Source organism: Geotrypetes seraphini, chromosome 9, assembly GCF_902459505.1.
Source record: "Geotrypetes seraphini chromosome 9, aGeoSer1.1, whole genome shotgun sequence".
Classification (NCBI taxonomy): domain Eukaryota; kingdom Metazoa; phylum Chordata; class Amphibia; order Gymnophiona; family Dermophiidae; genus Geotrypetes; species Geotrypetes seraphini.
In genome coordinates, this window is record NC_047092.1 from 2,878,583 (window position 1) to 2,893,156 (window position 14,574).

Below are 14,574 nucleotides of genomic sequence, written 5' to 3' on the forward strand. Positions count from 1 at the left end.
CTTAGGAAAACCAGTCCCAGACTCCTTCAAATGTACTCTCCCTTTTTAAGGTAAATTAGTTTTCCTGAAGTCTAAGACCTCCTTTTGAACAAACTAGCAATGGCTGGCTGTAATACTGAACCATGCCATCAAGTAGTCACCCACTATGGCATTACAGACACTCTCCCCATTCATAGGAAGCAGCTCAGTATCACCCCCTCCCATGTGGGTTTTATTACCAATTCCCCAAACTCTTCTGTAGAGAATCCAGAATATCCCTACTTTTAGATGACAAAGTAGAATAGGAGCTCCTAATCTACATTTGACAGATTTGAAGCTAACTGGAAATAACGCTTCTTCCTTCAAAGCAATTTTAGGAATTGAATTATTATGTATTTCTTCTTCCTGCAAGAGAGATTATCAATCAAATCAATATAAATAAAAACACCAACATTGCATAAGCCCTATAGTTCTGTTTATATAGCAACTGTCTCCTTTCTTCCTAGTCTGTCCTTCCGGTGTATCTATTTCCCAGCCATGGTTCTCCATATACAACTTCACCACAACCAAGTCGGCCTCTTCCATTACAACTTCTGGATCTGGGGCTTTATTTCCCATTCTATTAACATTAAGAAACATAGCTCTCCAAATTTTGTTCTTTTTTCCCCCCACTTGATGGAATTTTTTACTTTCCCGAGGGTGTTGTCTCCCATCTCCATCAATCTTATCTTCAAGGTCTCTTCACTATGTTACCTAATATGTTCTTTTTTTCATGTTGGACATCATCTCTGTTTACCAGCTCTTAGAAACTGATCTCATGGTCTAGGAAGCAGAAATGATTACAGCGACACCACCCAGCGAGTCATACATTTATCTCTAGAGTATGGTCTTCTCTGCCTTGACCACATCAGCCAAACACTTATCTGATTCATCCTCAAGTTGCTTCTTATACTTTGGCCGCCATAATATCATGTGTGCCAACGGCATTGGATAATACTAAGTTTGAAAATTCTCAGCCTTCCCTCCAAAGTGTTGCAGATCTTGGCGCCCGGCACATTTTCTGCATCTATTGGATCAACATATGTAGTCAGCAGATAGATGTCGTTGCTGAGAAGAGAGTCACCAACCGCTGTTACCCTTCACTTCCTAGCACAGGAAGTTTGAGGTTGACGAATCTTGGTTTCTCTTAATCCAGGGATCAAGTTACCTGTTCCATTTCTAGGGCTGCACCAGCTTCTCGATTTTAATGGCTTTGGTCATTTGTGTCCAGCTGTCATGTCATGGCTCAGTTTTATCTTCCCCTCCATAGTGCAAAAATCTGAATTGTTTCAGTTTTATTATTCTTGAATTTTCTTTTGGAACTGACAGTTTGAAAGGACTAAAAGAAATGGATGGTGTATGTAAGATATGAACATTTTCTAATATGGATGTGAATAGCATTATGTTCATTATTTTTCGTCTTGGATTTGGGGTTATCGTCCTTTTTATGTATTTGATTTTTTATCCTGTCCTCCCAAAGGATCTCAGAATGGGTTACAAATCAGGTACTCAAGCATTTCCCCTCGCTGTCCCGGTGGACAGAGTACTAGAGGATTAAGTGACTCGCCCAGGGTCACAATGAGCAGTGTGGGGTTTAAACCCACAACCTCAGGGTGCTGAGGCTGTACCATAACCACTACATCACATTCTCCTCCGTAAGCAAAGAATATTAATGGATTACAGCACCTCATAGAAGACTACCTAAGCTACATTCCTAAGCAAGAGCCCCCCCCCCAAAAAAAAAAGGTTTTATTTCACTGCCCGGTACGTTCACATATGTGCCTGATCACAATTAATGTAGTGTGGCACTAGCATGAGTATCTCATGACCGTTTTTGGTTTGGAGAATTGGCAGTCATAAAATCATATGCTCTCTCACAGGAGACTGCAATTTGTCATCGTTAATCCAAGCCATCATGTAAGAAACAGACCATTTGTTACTTCTTTCTTTTATTTCAAACAGTTACAATTTCAAATAAGTTTAAACCTAAATCTTGAAGGAATGGAATTTGGAACACATATGCTATAATGGATATTTTGCTTTTATGATGACAGTACAAGAAGGAGTTTCTCAAATAAAACCGTAACTAAATCTCATAGCTTCGGAGCAGCTGTTACTTGATAAGGACCTTTGACCACCCAGTCTGCCCAGTTTCCCCGTGTAGTCAGTCTATCTTCCTTCTCATCATGACCCACCTTTTCTGTGCGACACATTTGAATTTTGTCTCTATTTTTATTCGCATAACTGTTGCTCATACAGTGGACTGTTCCAAGCACCATCTATCTTCTCATTACATGCAGCCCAAATTTATATGGAAAGTTAAGTAAAAAAACTGATGTTTAGGTCCACATGTGTAGGACTGTGATGGTATTTCATAGAAGGCTCTTCAGATGTGGAGCATTTTTTTAAATAAAATATGTATGGAGTCACAGGAAAAATATAGACAATATATGTAAGTAGTGTCAATTACAAATATATGTGGACTGTTAGTGACGAACTAGTAAGCTTCTGCAGTTAGGTAGATATTGGTCTTCTTTGTTCTCTGACTGTTTTTCAGGAGTGGCCACCACTGGCTGAATTTTTGAGATGAAGTGAAAGTTTAGGCTTCAGGATTGTAGGTAGGCCCTGAAAAGGGAGGAGTTGGTTTTATGGGGGACAGTCTCATGAAAGATCAGTATTGGGGAGGGGAGCTTATCTCAGGGGTTCAGTTTCAATTAGGGGCTAATCTCAAAAGGGTTGGGGAGGGATCAAGAGGGGAGTGTCTGAATTGGAGTGGTTTGGGAGGAACGTTCTAATCAAACAGGGGTCAACAGGAGGGTCTGATTGCAGGGTGAGAGGGAAGAAGAGTGCATCCCAACACTCAGGAACTTTATGAGCATTGGGAGAAGCGCGGAGCATTCAGTGTGGCTCCCTGCACTAATAAAGACCTAGAACAACTCCTATTGCCCACCACTTATGAGGTATTCAGGAAACGCCTCAAAACTCACCTATTCCTGAAATACCTAGACAGCTGACCCACTTCTCTCTTTCCCCTCTCTAACGGTGTTCCTGCCCTTTCTCCCTATCGTTCCCACATCCCTTAAGTTAATTCAACTTGTACGTCAACTCAACTTGTACTTCTCTAATCTTTTGTAAACCGCATAGAACTTAACAGTACTGCGGTATATAAATTGTTATTATTATTATTAACAACAGCTATCGTGGTTTAGTAAAAGGGTGTGTGTGTGCAAGTGTCTGTCGATTCCTCGTTTATTGTCAATATGCATATCGATTATTTTTCTGTTTGGGACTTTCAATATCACATAAGATCAGGCAGGAAAGAAATTGCATTAGCCCTATAAAGCCCTAATATTATAATTGTAGAATTATGAATTAGACTGATATTTCAGAAATACATAATAAAATAGAAGATTTAAATGCCTGCTTGACAAGGCACGATTAGACATTAAGTGATTTGTGTCTAGCCCCAATTTTTGGAAGTATTTCAATTATACAAGCCAGTAGATTCCAAAGTTAAATGGAAGCATTCTTTAAAATCCAAATTCATAGAACGTAGCAAACAATAGTTGCTCATTCATGTTTGAAGGGATATTGGCCACCTGACAGTTCACTTATCAGTTTAATATCTGCTGCCATTAAATCTTTCCAGATCATTAAGTTGTTTCATTATGTTCTCTGGATTTATGTATTTGATTCATTTAATATTAGAATTGAAACTCCAGACTGCGGTATGTCTCTGTATCTACTTAGCATATAGAACACACACGGAGACTTGAACCAGTAGTTTGTCATTTCCTTTTGCTGTTCTAGTTTTTGTTTTGGCCGTAGTGTTTACAATGCATCTGTTGTTCCCTTTGGCCATTCTCATTATTCGAGGAGAGTTTCCAAATAGCTTCCACAGAAGCTGTTGGCAACCTGCAAATTTTCTGATCTTCCAGTTGGGTAATTGATCTTCAAATCATTTAGATTTACCGTATTTCTGTTTTCAATGCTAACTAAATATCTAAATTCATGGGTCTCCATTGGTTTCTAGAGGACAAAGCAGACAACTAGCAGGTAGCACAATTAAAATATACTGGAGAAAGTATTTCTTCCCATTTGTTACTGGAGGATGGGAGATCCCAATGATACCTGACCGAAGATGATCTTGCCTTGGGTGAATTTCTTCAAAAAGATGGTAATTCACGGATTTCTTCCCTTCCAATGTAAATTGTACTTCAAATATCTCCTCAATACTTCCCTATAGAGGACTTCACCCCTCCCTCCTTCCCTGCGATATCTCCTTTCACCCATTTCTTCTATCTTTTGCCAATCACTTGAATTGTACATTGCCTTGAACCTATTTAGACATAGTGACTCACAAATCGTAGATTAGATTAGATAAATACATCCTAATCAATAAATTAATAATTGATTAAAGATTTAAAGGTTGATCAACTATAAACAAATTTGTTTGACAAGTTGTTCCGAGCATTTGTATGTACAGTATATTCATTGATTCATTGTGCCTCGATCAGTATATTTGGTGAATATTTATCTTTTTTTTCATTGCATTTAAAAATACTAATACTTAGTTTGAGTGGTGAGTCTTGACTTATAATTTAAAAGAATGCATCACCACCCAAAGCTCACAAAGTCCTACACAACAGTGTATTTCAAAGCAATTCTTGCTTCAGGAATACAACTCTGGATCTCTGTTTGGTGTCTTTCTTCCTGCAAACCTGCTTAAGAATAGAGTTTGATGTGGCCCATCAGCACTCAAGTAGAACTCAACTCAGATTCTAGAATAGGGTCTATGGAGCCACTGTATAACATGTAAAAAAACAAAACAAAACATTGTTCCACATAACTGAGGGCAGCATCATGATTTTCACCTCATCAATCCTGCTCAATACTGATTAATGACCATCCGGTAGATAACCATCAATAAATAAGCTAATTGTTAGTAATGGTGGAATATTGTACTAGAGAGACTCGTACCAGCAATATTCAGCTGCCAGCCAAATTAGACCCAAATATCCAATGCCAGGCCATGTCTAGGGATCAGCATTGAATATACAGGTATGCAACAATATCTGGAAGTTAGGTGGGTATGGTTGATATTCAGTGCTGTACCCTGTGAGGGAGTGAGGTGATTCTGAGAACATGTTCACCAATGTTGCAGTTGAGCCAATTTACAGCAGGTGGCACTAACCTGCCATGTCAGTGGCTGAGTCTGAGGAGTGAGGCTGAAGCTGGGAGGCAGAGTAGAGCAGAAACACCCCCAAGGCAAGAGGTCTTCAGTAACGAGATCCCAAGAACAGAAGTCTAGAGGAGGACTGGGAATAAAGGGATCCTGAAAAGGTGTTGATTGGGCTGCAGTACTGTAGGGGGAGACTCAGAGAAGCAGGGAGGGGCCCTATTTCCAAGGTTTGCACCTTGGGGTAAAGAGAAACCACCCAGGTATTACAATTGAAGCAACAGAAGACTGCAGAGGTAAAGTGTGCATTTCTTTATTTGTGAATACTCAGATTAGAATGGCCTAAGAAGAGTCAAGTCCAGAATTACGCATGAGTGGCTTGAGCTATACTGTAGAGGATAAGGAGATAGGATACTGAAGAAAGGAGAAACCATTGTTAACATGATTTTTGCCATGTTACATCATTTTCTGGACTGCTAAATCTCCACACCAGACCATCTTGGCACTGAATATCCTTTTCCAGTTTGCTTGGCATGGTTTAACTGAGAAAGAAGCCTTTCCTGCCCTTAGGGTTCAAGTGAGTTCTTTGTTAAGTCAGCTAGTTTTTCAAAGCATCCTTTCTTCATACATTTATTAATAGGTCTGGACAGACAATCGTGTAAACGAGATTAAATGGTTAGACATGTCTGTCCATCAACTAGATGACTCCATTCTTCACTGGCGACTGTTTGTGCTCAGAATGGACTCTCTAAGACTCCTGTGCCATCATGCATCAATGATAATGCAGACTTAACAGCTCTATGCTTTTCTAGTCTTCCTTCTCATGAATGCTATCATCAGTGGATCAGCAAACACAGGAAACAACATTAAAACCAGTCATTCATCAGATAGACACTGCAGTCTGATGATCCACACTACAGAATTGCAATATCCATACATCTTTTCCCAATACGTTTATAGCCTGATAATAAATCTAAAGCTCAATGGTAAGTGGCATAGCTTGATGTTTGAATATTTACCTGAATGAACTGGTGAATTGGTAAACTCGGCTTCCTGAAAAAGTAGGACTTGATTTTGGACATCATCGTGGCTAATTCCTTGGATGACCCAAATTCACCCATGCCCCTTTGGAGTTGCACACCATCGAAATTAGGTCTTCGTTTATAGAGCAGAGATGTAAATCAGTCAGATGCATAACTACAAATTATTGCCTATTTAGCATCACCCCTCCTCTCTCCCATCTCCCATGAATGCTTTCTCTTAAAAAAAACAAACCCTCCCAGCATGTTCTCTCTCTCTCTCCAGCCCCCAGCCCCACCCCAGAAGCAGGTATGACTCTCCCCTGTCCCCCACCTACCTCCTCTGGGTTACAGGGCTGCAATTTCAATCTTAGGGCAGAAAACAGCATCAGCAACATGAGTCTACTGCTTTCGGCCTGTCCAGAAGCCTTCTCTCTGCAGTGACTTCCTGTTCCTGCGTAGGTGGGACACTGCAGAGAGAAGGCTTCCAGGACAAGCTAAAAGCAGCAGGGTCACATCACTGACGCTGCCAGCTGCCCAAAGATTGAAATTGCAGCACAGGAGCCTGGAGGAGGTAGATGGGGGACAAGGGAAAGCCATATCCAACTCCAGGGTGGGGGGCTGGAGAGAATCCAGGACACCTGAGCTGTCTGGACAGTCCTCTAAAAAGAGTGCATGGCTGGGGAAACCTGGACGTATGGTGGGTCTAACTTAGGATTCATTTTCAAGGGTCACCCAATGCATTTCACTGGGAACGGATCCAGCAAATCTCTCTACTTGAGAAAGGGGGGTCATGTCATAACCAGCTCTTATGTCATTCAGAGTTCTCCTGATTCCAGTATTCAAACAGTACTTAGTACTTATGATTTCCAAAATACCACGAAACATTTTAATATACATCATCGAATAATGTATTGCAATCTGTTTGTAATTTAATGTCCTATTATCGGCAGTAACTTAACTTTTCAGTCACCCTGATGTTTTTCATTTTCTTTCTTTTGTTTACCATATGTTAAAAAAATTAGAACACTCTGAGATATTAACACATGGACATCTGTTTTAGGCACTGAATATTCCCAGCTGTAGCTAATAAGGGCTGTGGGATTTCAGTGATGGCACAGACTAGAAGAGCGAAACCTGGAAGATGCATCCATGTCACCCGAATCCAATGACAATTGTATATCTATTTTTCTTATGTTGATATAAAGCATGTTATTTGTTGTAAACCAATATCTGCTAGGTACGTATATTGGTTATACATCAGATTACTCAAGAGTACAGTCAGCCAGACACAAAACTGGAGTAAACCCTGGTTTTGCGTTTTCCTACATACAGCTGTGTTGGTTCAAAGTCATCGTCAAGCCCCTCTATGAAATGGGCAGGTGCTGTGCTTTGCAGAAGTCATTCCAATGATGTTAACATCTAATATTTAGAATGAAGAAGCAAAAATCGAAGGCCCTTGGACATAGTTTGATCTTGGTTCAAGATTAGAATTACAAGGGGGGGGGGGGAGGTTGCATGAGAAGTGTTGACTTCAGTATGGTTTTGACATGAAACCTTATTTTTCATGCTGATGTCAGCACAAAAAGGCAAGAAAATGTCCAATATACTAGGTCAGACCAATGGTCCATCAAGCCCAGTAGCCCATTCTCACGGTGGCCAAGCCAGGTCACTAGTACCTAGCTAAAACCCAAGGAGTAGCAACATTCCATATAGAATCTCAAAGAGTAACAAGATTCTAGAATCTCAAGAGTATCAACATTCCATGCTACCGATCCAGGGCAAGCAGTGGCTTCCCCCCTGTCTTTCTCAATAACAGACTATTGACTTTTCCTCCAGGAACTTGTCCAAACCTTTCTTAAAACCAGCTACGTGATCCGCAAAGGTCAGCTTTTTCATGGGAGTGGAACATTAAGCAAGTTGTCAGCACTTCAAGGTCATATGACAAAATGCTTCTTACTGAGAGTTTAGACATTCTTTGTTCTCCAGCCGATATTAAGCCCAAGGCAATCAGTGTTTTCTTTTCTTTTTTTTAACACCAGATATTCAAAGCCTGTGTCCAAATACCTGCTGGCCCTGAATATTTGCAATCCAGATAGTAGCAATATTCAAATCACTAACTGGATAGGTAACCATCTAAAGTTAGGTCAACATTTCTGCCATCCTAACTTATCTGGTCTGAATGTCATGACTAACTGGATATCAACTGGCTATGCTCATGCTCCCCTCACAGACTGCCCTGGTAATCTGTCTAGTGTCGAAGTGGTCAGAAGGAATATTCAGTGGCGTTATCTGGTTAATGCCATTGTCCATCATGCTCACTAGCCCTTATCCAATTGAATATTGATCCCTAAATCAGGCTCATTAACATTTTTATCTTTGAGACCCATGTAAGATTGGAATCCGGGTCTTTAAATATCCCAAATCAAAGATATAACTATACAATCATTTATAACTCATAGATAGGGCAGAATCAAGGGTATTGCATTAAGGCCTTGGCAAATTCATGTTTAAATTATCAAAGATTTGGAATAAATTCTTTTCAATTATTTCGTAGAACATTGAAAACATTACTATTTGCAAAATATTTAACAACCCACTCCTCTTAATTTTTCCCAATGTCATCTCTATGACCTTGGGCTGTTTCTCTCTTCCGTCCTTTTTTTTTTTTCACTTCATCATTTTTATTATTATCATTTTTTAATGATATGATTGTTAACAGAGTCGAGCTCCATTTTCTTGGAGATGACCCAGTCTATAAACTTAAGTTTTAGTTTAGTCTTTTAGTTTATGAAAATAAAAAAAAATCAGGCTTGCCCTAGATTTCATGTTAAAATATACATGAGAATAAAATATTACTAAATATTTTAATAAATAAAGCACCAAATACCAAAGTTATTAGCTTGCCCCATGTAAAGGAGGTACATTGAATACACAAACTATAGAAGACAAAAAAAAAAAAAGACATTATTTATAAAGTTGGTATTCACAACACTTAACTTGAAATTCTATAATGCTGTATTCAAAGAAAGAACTATGCATGGTCTCCGGTATGTACAGTCCTGAATGGAGAAATGAGCCCCAGTCTAGTGTAAATGAAATATTAATAGGAGGCGTATGGTACACCTACTGCCATTTGAATGGGTCCTTTACAAGAGTCCAGTTGACGTCTACAAACTATGTAGGCTCCGCCCTAGCAGCAGGACTTTTCCGTTCATGGTGCCTCCTGTTTCTGCTTTTCTTTATCTCCTGAACATGCTTCCACTTGGCCCCGCCTTTGTTACGCTGCCGTTTCTTCTCCTTGTGCCACGCTTGTTCACAATACTCGTCCAGGCTGAAGTTTGGACTGCTGAGCAGCTGGATATAGTCTTTGTATCTGAGCCGGGACTCTGTGATTAAATCTCGGATCCGCGTGTCCTCGTCTTCGATTTTCTGGCTAGCTTCCATCTGCTCGTTCTCGATGACCTTCACGTTGAGCTTCATTATGGTGTGGATGAACGTGTGCTCCTGTGCCTTGCAAAAGTACGTCCCGGAATCCCTCTTCTGCAAGCTGCGGATCAGAAGCCCATATTCAGTTTTGATGATTCTTTCTTCAGAAAGTATCTATAGAATTATTGAAAAAGGAAAAATAAGAAGTTGATAGCGTATAAAGGAATCTTAAGATTCCGTCTTGTCTTTTTTATTTAAAACATGTATAATCTCAAACATTCTAAACAGATTACAATCATTAACAAACATGATTTATAAAATAGACACATTGCAAAATTCAGCATCGAATCTCCATTTTCCTCTTACACCCAGTGGCGTAGTAAGAGGGGGGGATCTTGGTGGGGGCACCGCCACATGTCCTCTCTACCCCCCTTCCCCAACTGCATATGCGTAACCATTCCCTTCCCGGCATGAGCAGCAACCCCTCCAGGGATTCAAGACAAGGTTGGACAAGTTCTTGCTGAACCAGAATGAACGCAGGTTGGGCTGGTCTCGGTTAGGGCACAGGTCTTTGACCTGGGGGCCGCCGCGTGAGCAGACTGCTGGGCGCGATGGACCGCTGGTCTGACCCAGCAGCGGCAATTCTTATGTTCTTATGGCTCTTCCTCTGATGTCACTTCCTGGACCCGTGTCTAGGAAGTGACATAAGAGGAAGAGCTGACGCTGGCACTGGAAATGTTACAGAGGTACGGGGAAAGGGAAGTGACACACACGCATGACAGTGGGGGGGGGGAGAGATAGAGAGGAGGATGGGTGCATGCACTGTCACCAAGATGGCACCTGGGGTGGTTCTCCTCCCCCCTTTCTACACCACTGTTAACAGGCCACCAATTTGAATATTGGCAAGAGCCCTGTTAACTTCTGGGTCAGCTTAATCGGATATTCAACGCTGGAAGTCACACATGGCCCAGCGCTAAATATCCAGGATTAGTTCAGCCCATGACTGGAAGCAGCTTGCTAGCCACTTATCACCTCCGACTGAACATTCCTCCCAGTATAATCTAATAAATTTAAATAAAGCTATAAACTTCCTGATACGCACCTATATATATATAGGTGCGTATCAGGAAGTTTATAGCTTTATTTATATATATATCTATATATATAAAATCGGAGGTATGTATGTGTGTATGTATGTATGTGTGTGTGTGTGTATGTGCCGCGATCACGCAAAAACAGCTTGACCGATTTGAACGAAACTTGGTATGCAGATCCCTCACTACCTGGGGTGATATGTTCTGGGGGTCTCGCGGCCCACCTGCACACGTGGGCGGAGCTACAAACAGAAAATGAGATTTCACCCATTCATGTCAATGGAAAGGATGTAAAAAGCTGCCATTCTCACAGTAATTCCAACTATAAAACACTTTCTATGACACTATAACCACTAGGGACATCGTTTCTATTCTACCACGGACACCATACATATAGAGTTTGTATGTTCTAACTGTGTTTGTAACTGTTTCCTTCATGCACCCCAGTTCATAATGTTATTACATTACATGAGTACTCACATATGCTGAACTAGGAACACAGGTTCCATTCTGAACCGGGAAAAAACTGCATGGAGTTTCTTTTCAACCTGAGTTTCCACATATTGAGTTGTTTAAATCAATACTGAAACTTTTGGATGCCACTTATTCCAACAGATCTTCCTTTTCAGTTTAAGAGATTGCAAATTCCAGTGAGACTTGCATTCTCTATCACAATCAGCAAATCACAGGGACAGACTATTACATACTGTGGAGTGGATTTAAGATCCCCCTGTTTTTCCCATGGACAACTCTATGTTGCTTGATCAAGGGTGGGTTCACCCAAGAATGTATATGTTCTTGCTCCTGGAGGTGAAACTAAAATTGTTGTTTATAATCAAGTTTTGTGTTAGTTGTATTGTATTCATTTTGTCAAATATTTCACATTATAATTTGATTATTGTACTTTTTATAAAGCTGTAAAAAAATAATTTCATTCACCACTATAAAGTATCTTTATTTCAATCCATTTAATGTGTTATTGCTATAATTAAATACCCGTTCAACGCCGGGGCATCAGCTAGTAATATATATATATATATATATATATTATATATATTATATATATATATATATATATATTTTTTTTTTTTTTTTTGCTTGGCTGAAGTTTGACTACACTTAAACTCTAATAATCCAGCGGTTTCCTCACTTAATTATGTTTTCAGTAGTATGAAAATGTGCCTTGCTCACAGCATTCTAATTTGGATCTAATTAAATACAGCAGTTTTTGCTGGGCCTTCAGTTCCAGTGGTATACTGCAAATGTTATCCAAATGAATTACTAGAAACCACAAACACGCTCTTTGTTCCCTGTCTTCCTTGGACAATAATAGATTCCATAACACGACTTCCTCTTTTCTCCCCAGCTGTTAAAGTTGTCATATTTTATAGTGCCACAGATACTCGATTTCAAAGATAAGTATTATAAGGTCCTTCTCTTTCTTCTTTCCGTTAATGATATCAATAAAAGAAGAGTAATAGGATAAACTCCTTTGTCAATCTCCCGATGAAGTTCTTAATAGAATGAAACGGAGTCGCTCCGTCGAGCGTAAGACCGCAAAGAGTGAATTTAAAGAGCTAAAGAATCAGCTGCGATAGGGGTTGAGCTATTCTTTTCAGCTTCCTATTGTAAAGAACTGTCAGCATCAAAGCTTCAACAATACAACACAAAGTTAAGTATCATGTGCTTTACTAAACTAGTTTTATTTAAACAGCTTTATTTAACCAGTTGGTGTAAATGAAACAACGCGATTTGAAATTAGAAATATTGCTCTGAAAAAAAACTGACGGTTTTATCACCACAAATATTCGCAAAAATAATTTATAAAAAATAAAAATAGAGAAATAGAGAAATTTAAAATCTTCAAAGAGAATAATCAAACAAGCAATTAAAGACCAGTGATAGTTCACGTTAGACCACCTGGACAAGACTAGTGTAAAGCCCAGTTAGCTGTGAACACTTGAGGTCTTTCCGCCTTAAGAACACATAAATCTCCACATTGTATCCATAGGGTTGGTGGACTTTATTTTGAAGAACTTCTCTAGATTCATCAAATTTCTTGGGGATATTTGCCTAAGAAAAGTCTGCCACATGGCAACAGAAGAGTCTCAGATGTTCCAAAAGTCCCTACCTAATGCCAATGAGTGATTAGCTCTTAGGGAGTAATGAAATTATTGATGAGAAAAAGAAGAGTTATCTCAATTGATACTGAGGTAATCATGCTAAATTAAAAATTCCTTTGCCACTCTATGCAACTGTTATAGCAAATGGCCAACGTAGCGCTGTTTCATTCTTCTTATCCGATATTGTTGGTGCGAATTTTATCTATCTGAATTATGGCTTTCCTTTCTTATAATTGGATTATTTTAATATTGTAAACCACTGAAATTTGCTGAAAAGTTGACATAGTTTTATATTAAATAAATAAATAAACCTGTAAATAAGATTAGAAAGTACACTGTGACTTGGATCACAATGTTTTGGATTATTTGTATTTTTGACTTCAGCAGTTTTTTTTTTCATTTTAATCCTATAATACCTTTCGTACATGCAGATTTTGCAGTGTTGCATCTGATCCCATCATAGAACTACAAAGCTGAAGATCTAGGGAGGGTTCCTCAATGATTGTGATCATATACCGAATATACAATGTGACCAGTCAGGCTCCATGCCTGCCGTGGTCCCTGTCATTTCCCTAATGTCCACCGGGGGAGCCCTAGAGAGACCCAGGTGAGATCCAGCTCAGCCAGGGCAGAGCATGGCTCCCCACATGAAAAGCCAGCAGATTTCTCTAAGCTGGGGGAGATGGTAGGGAGAAGACATAGCTCTCTCCCTAAGGAAGAGGTTGCAGGCTTAAGCCAGGGTAATACCTCAGACCAGATGGAAGTAGAGGAAGCCGGGTTCATCCCAGAGTTGGCAGCACCAGCCCAGGAAGAGCCGATGGAGCTTCAAGGGGAGTTGGCTTCAGAGGAACTGTTTGCAGCACCTGAATTAATGGACTTGAGTTTGGCTGCTAAGAAGCACTAAAGACAGTGCTTTGTATTGCTGGATTTTTGGACACTTTTGAATAAGACTGTTTTGCTACTGCTTATTTTGGTGATATTTCTCTTTTTTCATTTGCTGCCAGAACTGTGTTGTTTGCGGAGGCAGCATTAAAGACTCTGCTTAAAAAAACTCCAAGTGTTTGTTTTGGACTTAGTGTGGGTGTGGGGCACTGGTTGGTGCCTGCACAAAGGACTAAAAAGAAACTGGGTGGTTTTGATTTTTGCATTTTTCAGCCCAAGCTTATGGGAAGCTGGGTTTGTCTTGTAAGAGGGAGAAGTTTGCCAAAGACTGGGCAGGCGTTTTGGAAGCTATTTTTCAGAAGCTTTTAAAGGCAAACTTGTGGCAAAACTCCCGGCCCCAGCTCTGCTTGTGAGCAGCTAGTGGCTTCCGTGTTACTTTTGTGTTTTGGAAAGCCTGGACTGTTAGGGCTGACAAACTGAACTTACCTGTGTCCTGCTGTGGCAAAAAGAAAGTGTTTCTATTGAAAAGTACAGTTTTTGGTTTTGATTGACCTGTCTAGGGAAATCCTGAAAGCTACACAGGATTTACCCCTGAAATTTTCTTTTCTAAAATTGAATTTGGTTTTTTGCCTTGGCACATTCTGACAAATAAAACTAAGTTGAGAATTTTTGCAGCAAAATTTTGTGTTTTGATTTTACCTTATTTCAGTCCCTGTAGGGCTGACTCCTTACTAAGTAGCATGCTAAGATCCATTTTTGCTGTGGCCACCAGAGACGCTGTTGTGTTATACTTAAAGACCTTGGTGGTGGCTACAACTCGAATATAAACT

General features: G+C 39.9%; 1 protein-coding gene across 3 annotated transcripts in view; it reads right to left on the reverse strand.

The window, feature by feature from the left end:
* Nucleotides 1–9,072: 9,072 nt before the first annotated feature.
* The window catches only part of SEMA3D (semaphorin 3D), a 236,473-nt gene continuing 230,971 nt past the window's right edge, over nucleotides 9,073–14,574 (reverse strand). For all 3 annotated transcript variants that reach the window (XM_033959416.1, XM_033959417.1, XM_033959418.1), the window contains exon 18: nucleotides 9,073–9,819. In XM_033959416.1, coding sequence (XP_033815307.1) covers nucleotides 9,394–9,819 — 426 coding nt within the window. In that variant the 3' untranslated portion in view covers nucleotides 9,073–9,393. The remainder of the gene's footprint in view (nucleotides 9,820–14,574) is intronic.